The sequence below is a fragment of the Stegodyphus dumicola genome, chromosome 2, assembly GCF_044657685.1.
Source record: "Stegodyphus dumicola isolate Sdum_Otavi_A_Nest chromosome 2, ASM4465768v1".
In the NCBI taxonomy this organism is placed as follows: Eukaryota; Metazoa; Arthropoda; class Arachnida; order Araneae; family Eresidae; genus Stegodyphus; species Stegodyphus dumicola.
The window spans coordinates 100,751,925-100,771,955 of record NC_140769.1 but is presented as its reverse complement, the minus strand read 5'-3'; the positions used below and the strand labels follow the sequence as shown (position 1 = coordinate 100,771,955).

General features: G+C 32.5%; 1 protein-coding gene across 1 annotated transcript in view; it reads right to left on the bottom strand.

Moving 5' to 3' along the window:
• Nucleotides 1-20,031, bottom strand: part of obe (activating signal cointegrator 1 complex subunit obelus) — a 231,708-nt gene that overhangs the window by 153,351 nt on the left and 58,326 nt on the right. Inside the window, exons 9-10 of the mRNA XM_085810960.1 lie at nucleotides 13,667-13,867; nucleotides 12,370-12,510 (exon numbers count right to left, since the gene is read on the bottom strand). Coding sequence (XP_085667086.1) covers nucleotides 12,370-12,510; nucleotides 13,667-13,867 — 342 coding nt within the window. The remainder of the gene's footprint in view (nucleotides 1-12,369; nucleotides 12,511-13,666; nucleotides 13,868-20,031) is intronic.

Genomic DNA, 20,031 nt, shown 5'->3' with positions numbered 1-20,031 from the left:
AGTGGCTACAAAACTTTTAAAAGTTTACCCATGTACTTCAAAATATCAATTTTTAACTACTTAAGAATGTTTTATTTTGTACTAAACATTTGATTTTTGCAATAAAAAAATTTGACAATATGTGTACCCAAATCATCAAAATAACTTGACAGTTAAAGGGTTAATCCTAACTTCATATGAACTACAAAGCCAACTGGATGATAAACCATTTCTGCAATATGCAATACATAATGCATTCTTCTCTTCAGATTCTATAAAACCTCCATTAACCCTATTAATGCTCCATTAATTCAAAGAAAACTTATTACTCACTGAATTCTATTTCAATGCTAAGACTTTCAACTTACAATGAGAAATGCTATTATCTTTGCTAAGCAGTTTGTGCACTGACAATGATCTCAATTTCTCAGAATTAGTTTTTAGCCTCTGCAAATTCATACCTGCAGCTTTTAAAATCAACACAGCTTCTGAAAACAGCTTGAAAACTTGTCCAATGCTATTTCCAACAAAATAAAAACATTTTAATACAGTGACAAGTTCAACATTTCAACAGATTTGGGTTTATTTTTTCTATGATGCTGTTTTGTATTAGCTGAGAAATGCTTGGCGCCAGAGCAGAATGTTGGCTAATGGCGCATGCACCGCCGGAATTGGCGTTGAAATGTATTCTGTGAGAAACTTGATTTATGGTACATTCGAAGTTGCGATTCATATGTTACGCTGGAAGGCGGAACCTAGCGCCTGAGTGTCACTGTGGAAAATAAATGTATTTAAACTGTGGAATGTGTGTGGAGTTATTTTATTACGATATACAGCTATCGACGGGAAATAGAATTAAGTCATTTCAAGTTTTGTGGCCGATCAGAGCCGGAAGAGCTAATAAAGTTTATGAGAGTGCGAATTTACTTTCGGTTTGTGAAATGAAGAATTATATAGGATACTTCAAGATTGAAGTTCTGTAGAAACAAAAGGGTAAGTACCCTCCTCCTTTTTGAAGCTCATTGTACCATTTTGAAGCTCTTTATTTGTTTATTGACTTTTGCTAATTAAAATGTCACTAAAGGAGATATTAGCGAAAAAACGTACATTAAAAACACAGTTAACAAAGTTAAAACAAAAGGTTGCGGACGAAAATGTCCAAGGAAGTGACTTGGAAGTACTAAAGAATAAATTTAAAGTGTTTGAGACAGAAATAAATTCTAATTTCGATTCTTTGTTCAGGTTATGTACGGAAGAAAGTATTGATGCTTATGTAAAAAAGAAAGAAGAGATTGACGATATTCTCTTAGATGCAGAAGTCGAATTAAATCGTAAATTAGCTAAACTTTCCAAAGAAATTAAATCGGAGCTTTTGGTTTGCACGAATACTGAGAACAATGTTAAATTACACAAAATTAATTTGCCAACGTTTTCGGGTAACCTACATGAGTGGCTTTCATTTAAAGATATCTTTTTAGCCAGTGTTGATTCAAATCCTAATTTAACATATGCAGTCAAATTACAGTACTTAAAATCTGCGCTAAAAGGTGATGCTTATCATATTGTGCAATCAATATCCATAGTTGACTCTAATTATAAATTAGCCTTTTCATTACTAGAAGAAAGGTTCTCTAATCACCGTGAACAAGTGTATGCTCATCTGAGACGATTTATGAATATGCATCCTATGCAAAATGAGTCTGCGTCAGCAATATTAAACTTAATTGACATTACAAATGAATGCGTGAGATCACTAGAAGTTTTAAATCAGAGTGTTAACGGGTTTTCTTTCAATGTGTTTGCATACATTTTAGGGCAAAAATTAGATCCCAACACCAAAATATGGTGGGAAAGAAAATTAGAGAAAGAGAATTTGCCTAATTTAACAGATCTTATAGAATTTCTTAAAGATCATGCAAGAACTCTCAACGCTTCAAATAGTGTGACTAACACAAAAAAAGTTACACATAGAGTTACCGCTGTCGTTTCTAACGCAAATGAAAAACATATGCAGAATTCGTGTAGGTTATGTAATTTGAGTAATCACAAGTTTTTTAATTGTCCTAAATTTCAGAAATTAAGTGTAAAAGAAAGGGTAGAATTTGTGAAAAAAACAGAATTTATGTTTTTGTTGTTTTAATTTGCACAGTGTGAGAAATTGCCGTTCTAATTACTTGTGCAAGAAGTGTAAGAAAAAACATAACTTTCTCTTGTGTTATCAAAATGAAAATAATTCCGTTGGAACCACAGTAGAAAGAGCAGACACTTTAGATCAGGAGTTGGGTGATCAAAACAGCAATGCGTTAAATGTACACGCACCTGCATTTCAAGCTAAAACTCAAAACGAAACCTTTACAGCCACTACGGGTACTAACAGTGGGAAAAACGTGATTTTATCTACTGCCTTTGTATTCATTGAGACTAAAGATGGAACTTTAATTAAGGTGAAAGTGTTACGTGATAGTGGAAGTGTTTTTTGTTTTTGTACCACTGAATTAGCGGATATACTTAATTTAAAATGGGAAAAGACAAATATTTCGGTTTGCAGTATATCAGGTATTTCAACTACGATAAAAAGAAAAGCAGTTACCCTTATCTGTAATCAGGAACAAACGTATAAAAGAATACTAGAGGTTTTGGTAATTCCAAAAATAGCAGGTTTAACTCCCACAAAGTTTATCGATGTTAGTAACCTTGTGATTCCTGAGAAGGTGAATTTAGAGGATCCAGAATTTTATAAACCAGAGAAAGTAAACCTGTTGCTCGGCGCGGAAGTTTTTTATGATATGTTACGAGCTGGTAAAATCTATGTTCCTAACACAGGCTTGATATTACAAAATAGTGTGTTTGGATATATAGTTAGTGGAAATGTAAATGATTCACAGAGAAATAATTTATCATATTGTGGGTTAATAAATGATAATTCAGAGAGTGAATTGAAAATGTTTTTCGACCTAGAATCATTAGGCATTAAAGATGATCCTTATTGTCATGAGGAAGACAAAGCATTGGAAATATTTAATAAGACAGTTTGTTTTAAAGCTGGTTGCTACGAAGTTACTTTACCTTACTGGAGGGAATTAGCCGATAATTACCGAGTAGCGGAAAATAGATTAAGAACTCTTGCAAAGTGAATGAATTATGACAAAACACTGTTTTCTACATATAGTGAAATATTAGATGATTATCTCAAGCAAGGTATCATTGAAAGAGTGTCAGATGGAAATATACCTATCAGTAAACCAGTGTTTTACCTACCACACCAACCGGTATTTAGAGAAACCAGTGCTTCAACGAAGACTAGAATAGTGTTTGATGGCAGCTCACATGAGTTCGGGCAGCTATCACTGAACGATTGTCTATGGACAGGGACAAATTTAAATCCTAATATGTTCCATCTGCTAATTAATTTCTGATTAAATAAAGTTGCAATTTCAGCGGATGTAGAAAAAGCATTTTTGCAGATTGCTTTGGCAGAAAAGGATCAAGACGCAGTGCGATTCCTGTTTGTGGAAAATACACAATTAAATGATCTAAAACTAGCGACATATAGATTCAAGCGCGTAAATTTTGGGATTAAGTCAAGTCTGTTTTTGTTGGCTGCAACAATTAAAGAACACATTAGAAAATATCAAGATGAGCAGCCAGATGTATTTGAAATATTGAATTCTTGTGTTTATGTTGATGATTTTATTACTGGACAGGACAGTGTAGATGAGGCTCTAAGCTTATCGCGAAAAGCTAAACAAATTATGAGTGCAGCAAATATGAACTTGCGTAAATGGGTATCCAATGATCCTGAGCTGATGAGAAAATGGGAAAAGGAAGATTTCGAGATCCATCCACATAAAATCAGTGACTCAAATGAGACACTTAAGATCTTGGGAATATCTTGGGATACTAATGAAGACAGTCTGAGCATAGACACACACAGTTTGATGGAATTCCTTAAGAATAAGCATAATACGAAACGGTTCATCTTGAAAACTGCCGGGAAGATTTTTGATCCCTTTGGGTTAATAACTCCATTTACTGTTAGACTTAAATTCTTGCTACAAAAACTTTGGGTTTGAAAACTGACATGGGATGATGAACTACCTACAGATATCTGTCAAGAGTGGGCAAAGTGGTGCTGTGAGTGTCATCATCTAAGTAAAATTGCAATTCCAAGATTCATTTTGAATCCCGAAGCCGATTCCATAGAGATCCATTGCTTTTCAGATGCCAGTCACAGGGTGTACGGTACTGTTGTCTACGTAAAACTGCGTAAGCAAGAAGAAATTTCTGTGAGTTTCGTCGCATCAAAATGTCGTGTTGCACCTGTGAAAAGAATTACGTTACCTCGTCTTGAATTACTTGGTGCATTACTAGCAGCCTGTTTAGGTTCTAGAGTGAAAAAATTGCTCGATCAAAAGAAATCCTCGAGAATATTTTATTGGACTGATGCCAAAATAGTGTTATGCTGGATTAAAGGTACCAGTACCAAATGGATATCTTTCATCGCCAACAGAGTTAACGAGATTAGGAAGTTAACACAGCCGACAGAGTGGTTCTATTGTCCAACAAAAGAGAACCCAGCAGATGTTATGACGCGTGGTGTTCAAATTGACTTTCTTGTGAACTGTTCCAAATGGTGGTCATGCTGTGACTTTTTAACATGCTCAGAGATTCCTCATCACGACTTATCATTTGAGGTAGTTGAAGAAGTGTTTCCAAATGAACTTAAAGGGGACAATGAACTGCATAACGATTCTAACTTAGTTTTAATTGCATGTAATGAAGCAAACCTCTTTAATGATATTCTTAATTTGTCTTCTAATTATACTAAACTTATTTGTATTGTAAGTTTCATTTTCAGGTTTATCCATAATCTTAAGAACCCTCAGGTAAGGAGATATGGAGTACTTACTTTAGAAGAGATAAAGGATGCTGAGGTGTATATTTTATTAGAGGCCCAAAAAAGTGAGTTTAAAGACGAAATAAATCAATTAAAAAGAGGTAAGTGTGTAAACCTCAAAAGTAAATTAGCATCACTGAATGTGTTTCTTGATAACATGGGGCTAATTAGAGTGGGCGGATGATTGTCCTATTCGGATCTAACTGCTAATAGTAAACACCCTATAGTTTTATTTAGTAAACATCGTTTAACTACTATTATTTTAGAGCATTTTCATTTGAAGTACTTTCATTTAGGATCACAATCACTGTTACATCAGGTAAGACAAAGGTTCTGGCCACTCAATGGCAGAAATAATTGTAGAAAGATCATCTACAGATGTGTGACATGTTTTAAGAACAAACCCATCACAGTTCAACAAATAATGGCTGAGTTGCCCAAAGAGCGTGTCACATCATCATACCCATTTAACATAACTGGTGTTGATTTCTGCGGCCCGTTTGCAATAAAGTTTAAGAATCAATGTAAGGGAGTTTTGAACAAAATTTATGTCGTAGTATATGTATGTATGAGTACAAAAGCCATACACTTAGACTTTGTGACAGACCAAACTAGCCAATCTTTTATTTCGAGCTTAAAATGTTTTTTCTCTAGAAGGGGAAAATGTACTAGAATAATGAGTGATAATTCTAAAACCTTTATTGGTACTAGTGAAGAACTAAAAAAATTGCAAAAATTGGTTGCGTGTCCAGATGAGAATTTAGCGAGTTTTTATACCACTGAAGGTATAGAGTGGAAATTTATTCCTCCAAAGTCGCCAAATTTCGGCGGAATTTGGGAGGCCGGGGTTAAATCATTTAAGAGTCATTTGAAGAGAGTTATTGGTAATCAGTGTTTAACTTTAAAGTAGGATTTCCTACTGCAAATCCAAAGAAGAATTTTTAACTGTTTTAACTGAAATTGAAGGAGTATTGAACTCAAGACCTCTTACTCCAATTGCAGCTGATTACAATAATTTTGAAACTTTGACCCCAGGTCACTTTTTGGTTGGTAGACCTGTCACAACTCTAGCTGAGCCATATTTATCTAACATAAATGAGAACAGACTTTCTAAATGGCAAAGAATCACTAAGTATACACAAAAAATTTGGAAATTATGGAAATGTGATTATCTGAATAATTTACAAGAACATCACAAGTGGAAAATTTTAAAGGATGACGTTCAGTTGTGAACTGTTGTATTAATAAAAGATGAAAATTTGCCTTCAACAAAATGGTTAGTGGGGAGAATAGCTGAGGTTTTTCATGGTAGGGATAACAAAATAAGAGTAGTAACTGTAAGATTGCCTAATCAGCATTTGCTGAAACGAAATGTTCGAGATATATGTATACTTCCTGTAGAATGATGGTTTATTTTTATTATAAACTGGCATTTGTTGTAATAATTTGAATGTATATTTTTCAATATTGTGATTTGTTATTGTGAAGTAATTTATTGTAGTGCCTTTATATTTACATTTATTTACAAAATAGTTTTGAAATTCTAATTCAGAAGTCAAACAACAAAAATCAGCGTTATATTTACAAAATTTTCACAGGACTAGTTTCGATGGTTTTACCGAACCACCATCTTCAGCTGCAAAACCGCAAATGAACCAGATAGAAAATAATGATTAGATAAGATAAGAAAGCCTGGACAAGAATAAGCAAGTGGCGCCATCTGTTGGTGAAACCAGAACTAAAACATAATTTCTTTAAAGGCCGAAGGCAAACTTGGATTGGAATTAGGATCGTTAACTAGAACAGAAAGATTTTTATGAATGTGAAATGCCTCTAGAAAATCCAGTTCTCCAATGGAAGATGTTTTTTGAATAATTTTGGCAGCAGAAAAACTGAAAGTGTGGTTTTCGGACCAACAATGTTGAGCAACAGAAGACTTCTGTGTTTCCTTTTTTCTAACATATGCCTCATGTTCCTTGATGCAAAATTTTAAGGCTCTCTTAGTTTGGCCAATGTAAATTAAACCACACTGGCACGGAATCCTATAAATACCCCAGGAATTCATATCCGGAATGGGGTCCTTGAGTATGGAACTCGGAATTTTATTGATGGGAGAATAAACAACCCAAAAGTTAAATTTCTGCAAAATATGTGCAACTTTATAGCTAATTGATGGAAAGAAGGGAATGACAACAGAATTTTTATAGTCTCCTAAAACAAGAGTGTGCCTTTTAGTGTGTTGAGATGAGAATTTTTTAACTGCTTGATTAATAATGTTGGGTGGAAAGCCCCTGTCAATAGCTACTGCTTTTAAATAATTTAGTTCTTCATCAAGGGCTAGTTTGGAGGAGCAAACTTGAAGAGCATGGAAAACATAGGAATAAAATGAAGCTAACTTTTGTTTAGTCGGATGACATGATTTAAAGTATGGTGGAAGGCAAACCGATGAAAAATTACGGTAAACTGTAGTACTGAAGTTGGATGTGTTACGTGTGACCAGAATGTCGAGAAACGGAAGAGAATTGCAAGTCTCAAGTTCAAAAGTGAACTGAATAGCAGGATCAATAGAATTCATTGTTGAAAGAACTTTATTTAAATCATCTTTATTACCTTCAAACAGAGTAAAAGTATCGTCTACGTAGCGGAACCATGCCGGGAAGTTTAAAGTTTCAAACAATTTTGATTCATAATAAGGCATGTAGATATCAGCCAGGATGGGACTGAGGGGGCTTCCCATGGCTAATCCCTCAGTTTGCTTGTAATATTTATTTTGGAAAACAAAATGTGTTTGTTTCAAACAGAGTTGAGTGAGAGAAATTAGCTCATCAATTTCGATGCAAGAGAAATGAAATTCGCGCAGTCTGGTTTCTAGACATCTTAATGCAGCCTCAACTGGGACATTGGTGAATAATGATTTTACATCAAAAGAAACCATGAGTAAATTACTAGGAGAAATGTTTGACTTGTTTGTTTGTTTATATTTTGTATATTTGGATATTGTGTTTTGCTTGTCTGATTTCATGCATTTTGCTTACAAACGTTTTGTTTTCTATTAATTTCAGTGAGGGTTTTTTTCTGCTGTTTTGTGTGTGCTTTATTATTGTTTAGTTAATTTAGTTTGATTTTCTGTATTGTTTATCATGCCTTCATCCGTTAATCGTTTCACTAAATTACGCCTGAAACGGCAAAAATTCCTGAATCATCTTGACTTTTTACTGAAATGTAAATGTAAAAAATTGATCCCCAATTTTATTCAAATCAAATCTAATCAAAAACCTTCGAGTCGCGTTTCAAGAATTCTGTTAAATTGCAAGCTTGCCTTACTTCGGTCCGTCATAAGGGATACACGTCAGCAATTGTCCAAAATTGAACGTGAACTCTATAAGCTTCATCTGGAACTCGCTAAATCATATCCAAAATTCACTGCCCTTGAACAAAAGTCTTGGTCTAGAACGGAGAATGCAGTTAACCGTCATAAAAACACCCTTGCAGTTAAATTCGAAAAACTTCTTTTACAATCTTCCAGTTCAAGTAGTTCAAAAAATCTTCCCATTGTAAACATCAAGCCAATAGTTAATATTTCTAATGTTAGTCTTTCAGAAGAACAAGAGAGAGTTCTAAAATATAATTTTAACTTCTCACAAACCTGTAAACCCTCGATTTCAAAGGTTTTGGCTCCTATCGAAAAAGCTTTCAAGTTCAGTAAAGTTTCAGATTCACAGAAAGAAATGATTAGGCATCTTATCGCTCATAATGTGAAATTCAATAATAAACCTTTGAAACCAAATCTAACTGCGAGAGAAAGAGCTACATTGCGTGAAATTCATTCTAACCCGGATATTATCATTTCAAAGGCCGACAAAGGTGGCCAGATAGTCATCATGAATAGGAATACTTACATCAATGGTGTCACTAAACTCTTAAACGAAGGACCATATAATCCGATCCCTAAAGATCCTTCACCTTCGGACTTGTCAAAAATAAAAACTGCGATCAAATCTTCGCAAATCATTTCAGGCAACTTAAAACATTCACTTATCCCATCTGTTGCGAATTGTGCCAGATTATATGCTCTTCCTAAAATTCATAAAAGTGGTATTCCTTTCCGCCCTATTGTATCAAATTTAGGTACTGCCTCGTATCCATTAGCTAAATATTTAGTTTCTAGATTTTCAACTCTATTAGACAATAACATTTACACCATAAAAAATTCAATAGAGTTTGTAAAAAAAGTTAAAAACATTTCTCCTAGTAATTTACTCATGGTTTCTTTTGATGTAAAATCATTATTCACCAATGTCCCAGTGGAGGGTGCATTAAGATGTCTAGAAACCAGACTTCGCGAATTTCATTTCTCTTGCATCGAAATTGATGAGCTAATTTCTCTCACTCAACTCTGTTTGAAACAAACACATTTTGTTTTCCAAAATAAATATTACAAGCAAACTGAGGGATTAGCCATGGGAAGCCCCCTCAGTCCCATCCTGGCTGATATCTACATGCATTATTATGAATCAAAATTGTTTGAAACTTTAAACTTCCTGGCATGGTTCCGCTACGTAGACGATACTTTTACCCTGTTTGAAGGTAATAAAGATGATTTAAATAGAGTTCTTTCAACAATAAATTCTATTGATCCTGCTATTCAGTTCACTTTTGAACTTGAGACTTGCAATTCTCTTCCGTTTCTCAACATTCTGGTCACACGTAACACATCCAACTTCACTACTACGGTTTACCGTAAACCTTCATCGGTTTGCCTTCCACCACACTTTAAATCATGTTATCCGACTAAACAAAAGTTAGCTTCATTTTATTCCTATGTTTTCCGTGCTCTTCAAGTTTGCTCCTCCAAACTAGCCCTTGATGAAGAACTAAATTATTTAAAAGCAGTAGCTATTGACAGAGGCTTTCCAACCAACATTATTAATCAAGCAGTTAAAAAATTCTCATCTCAACACACTAAAAGGCACACTCTTGTTTTAGGAGATTATAAAAATTCTGTTGTCATTCCCTTCTTTCCATCAATTAGCTATAAAGTTGCACATATTTTGCAGAAATTTAACTTTTGGGTTGTTTATTCTCCCATCAATAAAATTCCGAGTTCCATACTCAAGGACCCCATTCCGGATATGAATTCCTGGGGTATTTATAGGATTCCGTGCCAGTGTGGTTTAATTTACATTGGCCAAACTAAGAGAGCCTTAAAATTTTGCATCAAGGAACATGAGGCATATGTTAGAAAAAAGGAAACACAGAAGTCTTCTGTTGCTCAACATTGTTGGTCCGAAAACCACACTTTCAGTTTTTCTGCTGCCAAAATTATTCAAAAAACATCTTCCATTGGAGAACTGGATTTTCTAGAGGCATTTCACATTCATAAAAATCTTTCTGTTCTAGTTAACGATCCTAATTCCAATCCAAATTTGCCTTCGGCCTTTAAAGAAATTATGTTTTAGTTCTGGTTTCACCAACAGATGGCGCCACTTGCTTATTCTTGTCCAGGCTTTCTTATCTTATCTAATCATTATTTTCTATCTGGTTCATTGGCGGTTTTGCAGCTGAATATGGTGGTTCGGTAAAACCATCGAAACTAGTCCTGTGAAAATTTTGTAAATATAACGCTGATTTTTGTTGTTTGACTTCTGAATTAGTATTTATTCGGCGTGTTATTGTGTCTTAGTTTTGAAATTGTTAATTTCAACGCCGGGAGTGTTTTGTATTAGCTGAGAAATGCTTGGCGCCAGAGCGGAATGCTGGCTAATGGTGCATGTGCCGCCGGAATTGACGTTGAAATGTATTCTGTGAGAAACTTGATTTATGGTACATTGGAAGTTGCGATTCATATGTTACGCTGGAAGGTGGAACCTAGCGCCTGAGTGTCGCTATGGAAAATAAATGTATTTAAACTGTGGAATGTGTGTGGAGTTATTTTATTATGATATACAGCTATCGGCGGGAAATAGAATTAAGTCATTTCAGATGCTTTAAGTGATTTTTTAATGTTGCACTTAAAATAATAGCGATGATTTTAACCAAATGGCAATCATTACATATGCATTATTTTGTAGTCTTCATTCACATTATCTGATAGCCACAAAAACTTTAAAACTTTCCTCTCCTTTTTAGCAATTCCAATCATCAAACATGTTTTCTCACTATCAGCACAAAAAGCAATTTCGAATTTTCTGACATTTAAAATGACCAGTACACTCGAATTTAAACTTAAACCTGTCTCTAAACAATCATTCAAAGAAAGATACAGTATTTTTTTTGAACTATAACTGAAACCCACGAGAACTTTTAATATTTTTATCAGTTCTCGCAACTGCTTTGTGTGGCATAAAATACACTTTAGCATAAAAACCCTACAGCATTATTTAACAATTCTTTTACTCTGTTGATCTTTAGATACTTATGTTTATTTGTCTATCCTTTCATTTATTTGACAACCATTCATTAATTTTGAAATTAATTTTTAAATCCTCAAGCATTTATTTAGCCTAGCAAATGTTGTGCAGCAAATCTGTTTGCCTGGTTCCCTATAGCAAACAAACTTCATAAATTATAGCTATAAACCTCACATTGTTGTATTAAATTCTCCTCTGCAATTGCTTATTAACTTAGAAAAATCTGTAATTTCATAAAATTTGCATATCAGGGCTAATGCAAAAATTTGTTTCAGGAATATTGCAAGTGAAGTATAATGCTGTTGTTGTGGCTACTCCTACTTGTCTGGTCTAATCAGAACAAGCCTATGCTTGTTATCATGACAAGGCATGTAAGATTACATCTGTCACTGGCATGAGCCCCATATAGGTGACAGAGTGACTTCACCTAGTTTCACCTCAATGTTGAAGGACAACCCAGAAGATGGATGCATGGGGTGTCCATCCACCTCTCCTTTCCTACCATCAAACCACTTGAGAGGAATTTTGGCTCGCCGTATATTTAGAAAGAGCCCCATGCCATATACACACTACATATACAAATATCCATGCCTTTTCTAGGATTCGAACCTGGGCCCATCAATGCATCACTAACTACTATATCATCTGGGTGCCCCAGATAGTACTACACTGTCTAGGACATTACAATAGATGGTACTATAATTTGCATATAGTTAATTAAAGTGTTACAGTTGAGGATTTGGAAATGTTTTTATGAATGCACTTCCCACTTTCTTTGGGATCATCAGTGAGGTCTCCAAAATATGCAAAATGCACTAAAAAACTCTACATCTTAAGCTGTAATACTTTAGCTATATATGTAAATGTAATATACAGCACCATATGTTATAACTCACTTACAATATTCCTGCAACCACTCACTCAAACTCTTACATGAGTGAAACTTTTAAAATACTCATCTTGGAGATATTACAATGCCCACTATGGATGATCTCAACACACAGGAAAGAAAAAACTTGCAAAGCTAATCACGTTTAGCTTCACTGATATTTAGGATTAGAAAAGTATAACACTGCATAATACCTGAGTCTGGACAATTTCATTTTTTGTCAACTGCATATCCCCAGTAAGTTCTTTAACTTGAATACCCAAAGGATTTAGCTTGCTACTGAAATTTCTCACCATTTCTGCTGCCAAAGCTTTCATGGGTGCTACATAGACTATCTAGAAATAATTTTTATAAATAAATTATTTTACAAACAAACACTAAATTACTTTCAATAAAAGGGACAACTAATTCTTTCTTCTTAAGCAAAAGAAAAATTGTATAAATGAATAAGTACTGATATTAACACATAAGAGTTTTATAAAGAGCATAAATGAAATTGTTACTTGTGGGCTATTTGGAACCAGGTGCTGTGATGGGCAAAAAAGTAACTTAGTCATGAATCTTACTATCAGTTACAATGAAGTATGTGATGTAATAACAAAAGTAGTCTAGCTGAGTTTTAGTTACTTATTTTTTAATGGATACTGTACATCATACGCAATATATATTCTGTATTCTGAACTCATTACCTGTAATGCTCCAGATTTTATTCATTCTGCTCTTAAGATTTCGGAGAAAACAACAAACATCTTCTTTCAGTACAATACGCCGAAGATTAAAGCCAAAGCTATGACAAAGACAGTATTTATTGACAAGTTACGGCCATTCTTGGCATTTACTGTGGTTCTCTGTTCCAGATAATCCCCAAAAATTAAAATTTTACATTATCATGTAAAGATCTGATAAATAGTTATACATTTGTAATAAAAATTAATTTTAAATACAAATCTAAATTTATTAAATTTACAAGAACTTTTTATTCTCAACTGCTAATTACAGCTTACAATTCCATTCACTATATATGATATTAAAAACACAATGAGAGTACTAAATGCAACGCATTTGATGAATAATATAAATATAAAAAAATTTGGCATTAAAAATTGTTTAAACTAAAATCTTTTAGCAAGTTTTTCATTATTTATTACAAAATTTATATGCTGAAAATTTATTATGAAATGTCATTATTTATTCTAAAATTTATGAACATCTTGCTCTTAAAGAAGTGTGGCCATGTCTGATTGCTTGACACTGAGAGAATTTTATTCAATATCTATGCCAACCTAAAATTGCTTTTTTGGCCTCACTTTGAAATTTTCCTTCAGCATGTTTTAATTCTAATCTGAATAACAAGGTATTAATGAAAAAAGTAAGATCAATAGTTCAATAAAAAAAGATAAATGAAAAGGCTATCATTAAAAAGAGTACAAAAATATTTAAAAATTCACAGAGGGAAAACTTTTCATGTAACTGCTATACATGCACACTTACTTTAAATTTATTTTTTTGTATAACTCCATTCTCTATATTATTCTTAATTTCATGAACTATAGTCAATAGAGCCACATTTGTTTTACCAGCACCAGTGGGGGCACAAACAAGCATATTTTCCTGTGTATGATATGCAATGTTGAAAACCATGGATTGAATACGATTGAGGCTTTTAGTTCCTTTAAAAACCTGCTGACCAATCTAAAATATGGAAGTACAGTTTTTAATATTACCTATAATACATTTCTTATAACCATGATTACTAAAAAATATCAATAAATAATTAACATAAAAATAAATACAACATATCATAAGATATGTACACAGTAAAACAAGATTATCACAAAGCTACAGAAATGCCAAATGCCAGATACGTGAAAATTCTGGATAACTTGCATTTTGTGGTAGAAAAGCTAAAAAACCAAATGAATAGAAAAAATTTCCAGTCTAAAATATAAAAACAATCAACTTATTTGTTATCGATTTCAATATCAAAAGCCTAAATTTATATTATGCAAGATTAAGAAGAAAATTAAAAATTCAGACGTAAAAACCGATGTATTTATATGGGAATAAACATTTTATCCAATTATGATATCCAGCCAGATTTGCACCAATCATTCCAGCTGAAGTTTACAGGTACTAATTGCTTTTATTTAATTAGATAGTGATATAGATAAAATGAATAAAAAATTTAAACTGCATGTCATTTCTTATGTTGCATCAACAGTGTTCACTTTTTTCAAATACCAGTTCATAAAAATTAAATGTTTTTTAATGCCAGGATCCCATAATTTTGTAAAAATTTTATTGTGTGCTGCTCTGTTGTAAACGTTAAAGTTTAATAATTTTTCTAAAATGCAACAGAAAAACAGATAGCTTAAGTTCAGTTAACTTATACAGTATAAAGCTCGAAATCAGGACTCGTCGGGACTTCGGCGATTTCAAATTTGGGATTTTTCCGGATATTAGATCATCAGTTTAAATCCAGTAACATGACATGTAGAAATTATAAAATTAAAAATATGAAATCGTGATTTATGAAATAATGAAGTATTTATGATTTAAAGGGTATCAAAATTTACCAAAAAAAAAAAAAAAAAAAAAAGCTTAATATTTATTTGTTTACCTTATTAAACATTTCTTTCAATGTAAGTTGTTTAAGTTGCTTCACTTTTTGTGCTAATACTTTCTCTTTAATTCTGTAGACAAATATAATCTCTTGTTTAGTTACATTGTTGAAGTCCTGCAACTGCTGTTTCGAGAATTCTGACTAACTTGTCAATTGAAATTTTCTCGTTTTCAGTAACTTCTCTGTCACTTTCTTCACTATCGGTAGCGGTATTTTCTGGATCTAGAACCTTACTACAGATTTCGCCATTCATTAATTGATCGATCATTGAGAAGCATTGTCATCACAATGAAAAACTTCTTTTATATCATCTTCGTTTATTACTGCTTCTCCACATTTCTTTACAAAATCCGTTAACTGGAAAATTTCACCTTTGTTTTGCGATATCTGAAAACCTTTAAAATTAGCGGCCATCATCATAATATTTAGCTATCCTTCACTATACATATTTGGCTATGCATCATGAGCTTGACGATTAACGAGAAGTTGTCCGTTAAATTTTATCTTACTTCTATCATGCACTGAGACAATTAAGCCTAGTTTAAGCTTATTATTAGTTTAGTTATTTATTATACTTATGTCTATTTCTTGCACATGCTTAAGGCTTATCAGAGTTCTGAATAAATAAATTCCCACCTATACCGAAGCCTTTTTGAGTGCCGGCGCTAAATATCTTACCACCTGATGCAATCTCTGTGGGTCCTAAATTCTGCGACTTGGTGCGGCCATACAAGCCCTTGCTCTGGTTCTGGGTTTACGTGAATAACAAGTCAATTATTCTTAACTCAAATAGCCCTAAATGTAATCTTTGGGTCTATGAGTATCATCAACAAAATCTATTTTTAGCATATGGAAAAAAATTGTGGGTAAATTTTTCATGTACATTCTTTAGCACATTTAACTTAAATCTGTAATTATCGCCAAGTGTAATGTCAACATAAAAGGTTACCATACTCCCTTTATTATTCAATTACTAACATAAAAAATTTTTTTAGGCATCACTACATGAATCATTACTCAAGTTGTCATGTTTTGATAAACATGCAATGATAAAAGGAAAGTATAATAAATAATCATTCCCCAGGTTGGCATCATATCAACGATGTATCTATGCGGAATGTTTCCGTTTGAGATGTGTGCCAAGCAGATATACAGCAACAGAGGCAAATTACTGATTGTACAAATTTATGCTAAAATGATTGTTTCTTCAATAACAAAGTATTTTATTTAATGTTGAAGTGAAATTAAGAATCAGACTCTCCAGATGTTTTATTATGTGCAGAGGGGGGAATCAAATGCACATGCGTAAAGCCTATGAGAAAAACATTTTTGGTGGTTTTGAGATCATTCCGGATAGTGGAATGATCTAAAACCCGGACCTCAAAACTTTGGACTTGTTTATAAAAATTAAATGGGTTTATCACGAGTTAATAAAGGGTTGATGCAAAATGAAGGTAAAGATCTTATGATTGCATTGTGACATCCTGCTTATCCATTACTGCCACTATATTGCACTGTATGATGACCGCTTTTGTTTGTTGAAATCAGGTAATGGTAAAGTCATAAATGACCAATGCTAAACATATACTGGTGACAGCAATTTTATAATAAACTCAATGCATGTTGTGACCATCTGAATTTCTCATATGTAACACTTCTCTTTCTATCAGCTTGAAGGATAAATTCTTGGAACAGTACAATGGATGCAATAATGGTTGAAGGGGACAACTAATATTAGAAAGAAAATCCTCAACATATTCATATTTTAGTTGACACAAGCAGGATACTAAGTGCTAATCCTATATGTGCTCTACAGTTGCTTTATAAGACTCTCATTTCTTGAATTTTTCATAAAAAGTTTCTAAAATTTCAAAATATTCTAATTATATAACCTTTTCTAGGCAGCAGAATGCCAGTTAGCCAAGCTCTTATTATACATAAATATATATATATTCTTTTCGCTAAGGTTTTACAATTTTACTTATGTTTTTAAATTCTTTGGATTATGTGCTCTTTGTTTAAAGGTAAAATTTTGATTTGAATTTTTCATTAAAGTATTTTATTAATTTAACTTACATTTTAAATTCTTTGAATAGAATTTTCTTTATTCAAGATTTTAATTTTAATTTACTTTATTGTTTCCTTGCTTTGGGAAGGGGCCAGAATTTTTGGTTGAACTATTATAATTAAAATACATTGGAATGGTTCATTCGCTAATTCTGGATACAGAAAAGCAAGGATTTTTGTGGCAGAGAGATTTCGATTTCATTATTCCTTCTCCTGGAGGAAGTGGCATTGAGGTTGATTAAATTCCTTTTCTATTGTGCTCTTTTTCCTTTAAATATCATTGATTTTTTTCAATTGGGGTATTGCTTGTTTGAAGAGTTTTGGTTTTAACATTTATTAAATTCCTTATTGCATTTATAGGACTACTTGAAATTTTCTAATTTTCTTACTTTATGCCTTTACTGATAATTTTTCAGCAGCTTAATGTGCAAAAATTCGAGACATGATTATATTTTATAATTATATACATACATATATATATATATATATATATCAGTGGCTGCCAGATTTCATGTCAATAAGAGCTATATGCTGGAATTCAGGGATGTTTGAGAGCTGTAACAAGATTTTCCAAAAGCCCCAAGCCACATTTACTTCATTCTAAAACTAATGAAACAGGTTACAAATGGAAATGTCTGATAACTTTGTAAAAAGAAATGAAATAATTGGATTACTTTCTTTTAGGCAATGAGTAGTTTGCTTTTCCATATTTCATACATACATTTTATCAGATGATCTTCACTGACTGTGAAAGAATTAGAAACAATTCTCATCAAAATTCAGTAAGTCATAAAAAAATTGATCCTTAAGATATACCTATTCAAAGTGAGAAGAATTATTTCCCTTACCTGCACATTTAATATTGGAGAAACAATTTTGAATTTATTTTACACAAAAACTGAATAATTCAGACTTTTCAACCAAGGATATTTTATTAAAACAATTTAATTATAGAGAAAACTTTCTAAATTTATTCTGAAATGGATAGAAATTTGAATATCTTATGAACCTATGACTAGCACACATGGTGCAGAAATCAAAATTCAAAAATTCAAAATTAATGACTTGATATTCGTAGGCGACAAACATTTGCTAAAAAACACTTGGAAAATGAGTAAGATCGATGCTTTTCCTAGCCATGATGGACTGGTAGGAGCTTATAGCATTAAAACTACAGATAGAAAATTCAAAGACCAGTTCAACTCCTGTATCTATTTGAAATACAGGGCTAAAATGCTTTATGACTGACTGTAACAAATAAAGTTTACATATTTTATTGAATATCTGAGTAATTTTCTTTTATAAGTGTAATATAGAATTTCTACATTTATAATATTATTAAGTATAGTTGTAACTGAAAATGTTTAACAAAGATTTGTATAATTTTGACATTCATTTGATTAAGCCTTAAAATTTATTAGATTTACGTAATACAGTAGAAGTCCAGAAATCCGCAAAGCTTGGGACAAGAGGTTGTGCGGATTTTAGGATTTTGCAGATTTCAGGACAGAAAAGATAAATCATAATATTCAGACTAAAAGTGCAAAATAAATAAGGTGCATTAGATACATTTATTTAAATTATTATATACATTATTGCAATAACTTAATGTATGGATTAAATTATTATTACATATATAAATTGATTATATTATTCATTGTATTTTATATGTACACAGCATCGAGGTTTGCTGATTTCGCCTCATGCAAAGATTTCCAGTTTTGGATTCCAGTGTTAGAACCACTGTTGCTGTAAAATTTCAACAGCTTTTCTTTATTTTTCCGTATATCATACACAATCGTGTCGCAATTCCATACGATTCTGCTATAAACTGAGGAGTAGCACCTGCCTCCATCTTTTGCAGAATTTGCACTTTTTGTATTACCGTCAATGCAACGTGTTTACATTTTTCAACGTTGCAAGCGGTAAAATCAAGTTGCATTTCTTATCTGTAATTAGGGCTGAAATTTGAAGTATTCTTAATTAATCCACAAAATATCAGAATTTAAAAAAAAAAGGCCGCACTAAATAATCTCGTGATATAACATAGCTCAGAAAATATAACAATGTGAATCATGAACTTAAAAGAAGAGTTGAGTGAATCGTCTGCTTTTTTACCTCAATGCAGATTAGAAAGGGAAAAACTTTTATCATAATGTCAATAATTTGGTAGTTCCGTTATGACTTATTATTATTTGGTAATTATGATGTAATTATTTGGTAAGTATTTTTTCTTCGATATTCGATACTCAACGTTGCGGTTTCCGCAACCTATAAACTGAATGTTTATATTTTGAGAGGCAATGCAGATTTCAGGAGTTTGCGGATTTTCGGTATTTGACTGTAATTAGAACATTATAGATTTAATATTGGTGTTTTATCAGAATGTGAGTTATGATTAACCTAGTTCATCTTAGAGGGGAAGAGGAATGGCATAGAGAATTTGCACAGATGGCTTAACGTGCCGGCAGTGTTTTATTACTGTTTTGATCAGTTCAGCGTGAAAGAAACTCTGGCCTGTAATGATGAGAGCAAAAATGCTTGTTTTTTTATAAAGACCTTGAAATAATTCATCACATTATAAGCATAGTACTATAAGATAATTGGACAAGAAATAAAATAAATGAAATTAGTAAAATAAGGAAACTATTAAGATAACGTTAGGCTAGACTATTATGAAATATGCTCAGGAAGGAATGCCTTCATGTAAGACTTACAAGTAATATGAGAAAATAGCTTATACAGGTATTACACACTGAGAAAACCACAAAAACTTCATACAATAAGTGTATTCCGTGGCTAGAAATTTAACCTTGGACAAAATACTGGTGTTTGATATTCTTGCCCAATATAGGATTTTAAATTCCATAAGAAAACAGTTTTAAGATAAGTGACTGTGAAATAGAAAAAAGGAACTGAAAAACATTTTGAAGAATAAAAATAAAGCCTGCTTGATGAAGAGAGACTTCATTACACTGTTTCTTGAAATGTAGAACATTTTCTTTTAAAATCAACACTAAGCTAAAGACTATGTATTGGATTATTTAACTAAGGTAAAGCATATGAGAGCTGTCTGCCTAAGATCTATCTCAATTTATGAACCTCTTAAGTCTATTACAACCACACTGTTTAACAGTAAAGAAAGTGTGGAAATATATTAAACAAA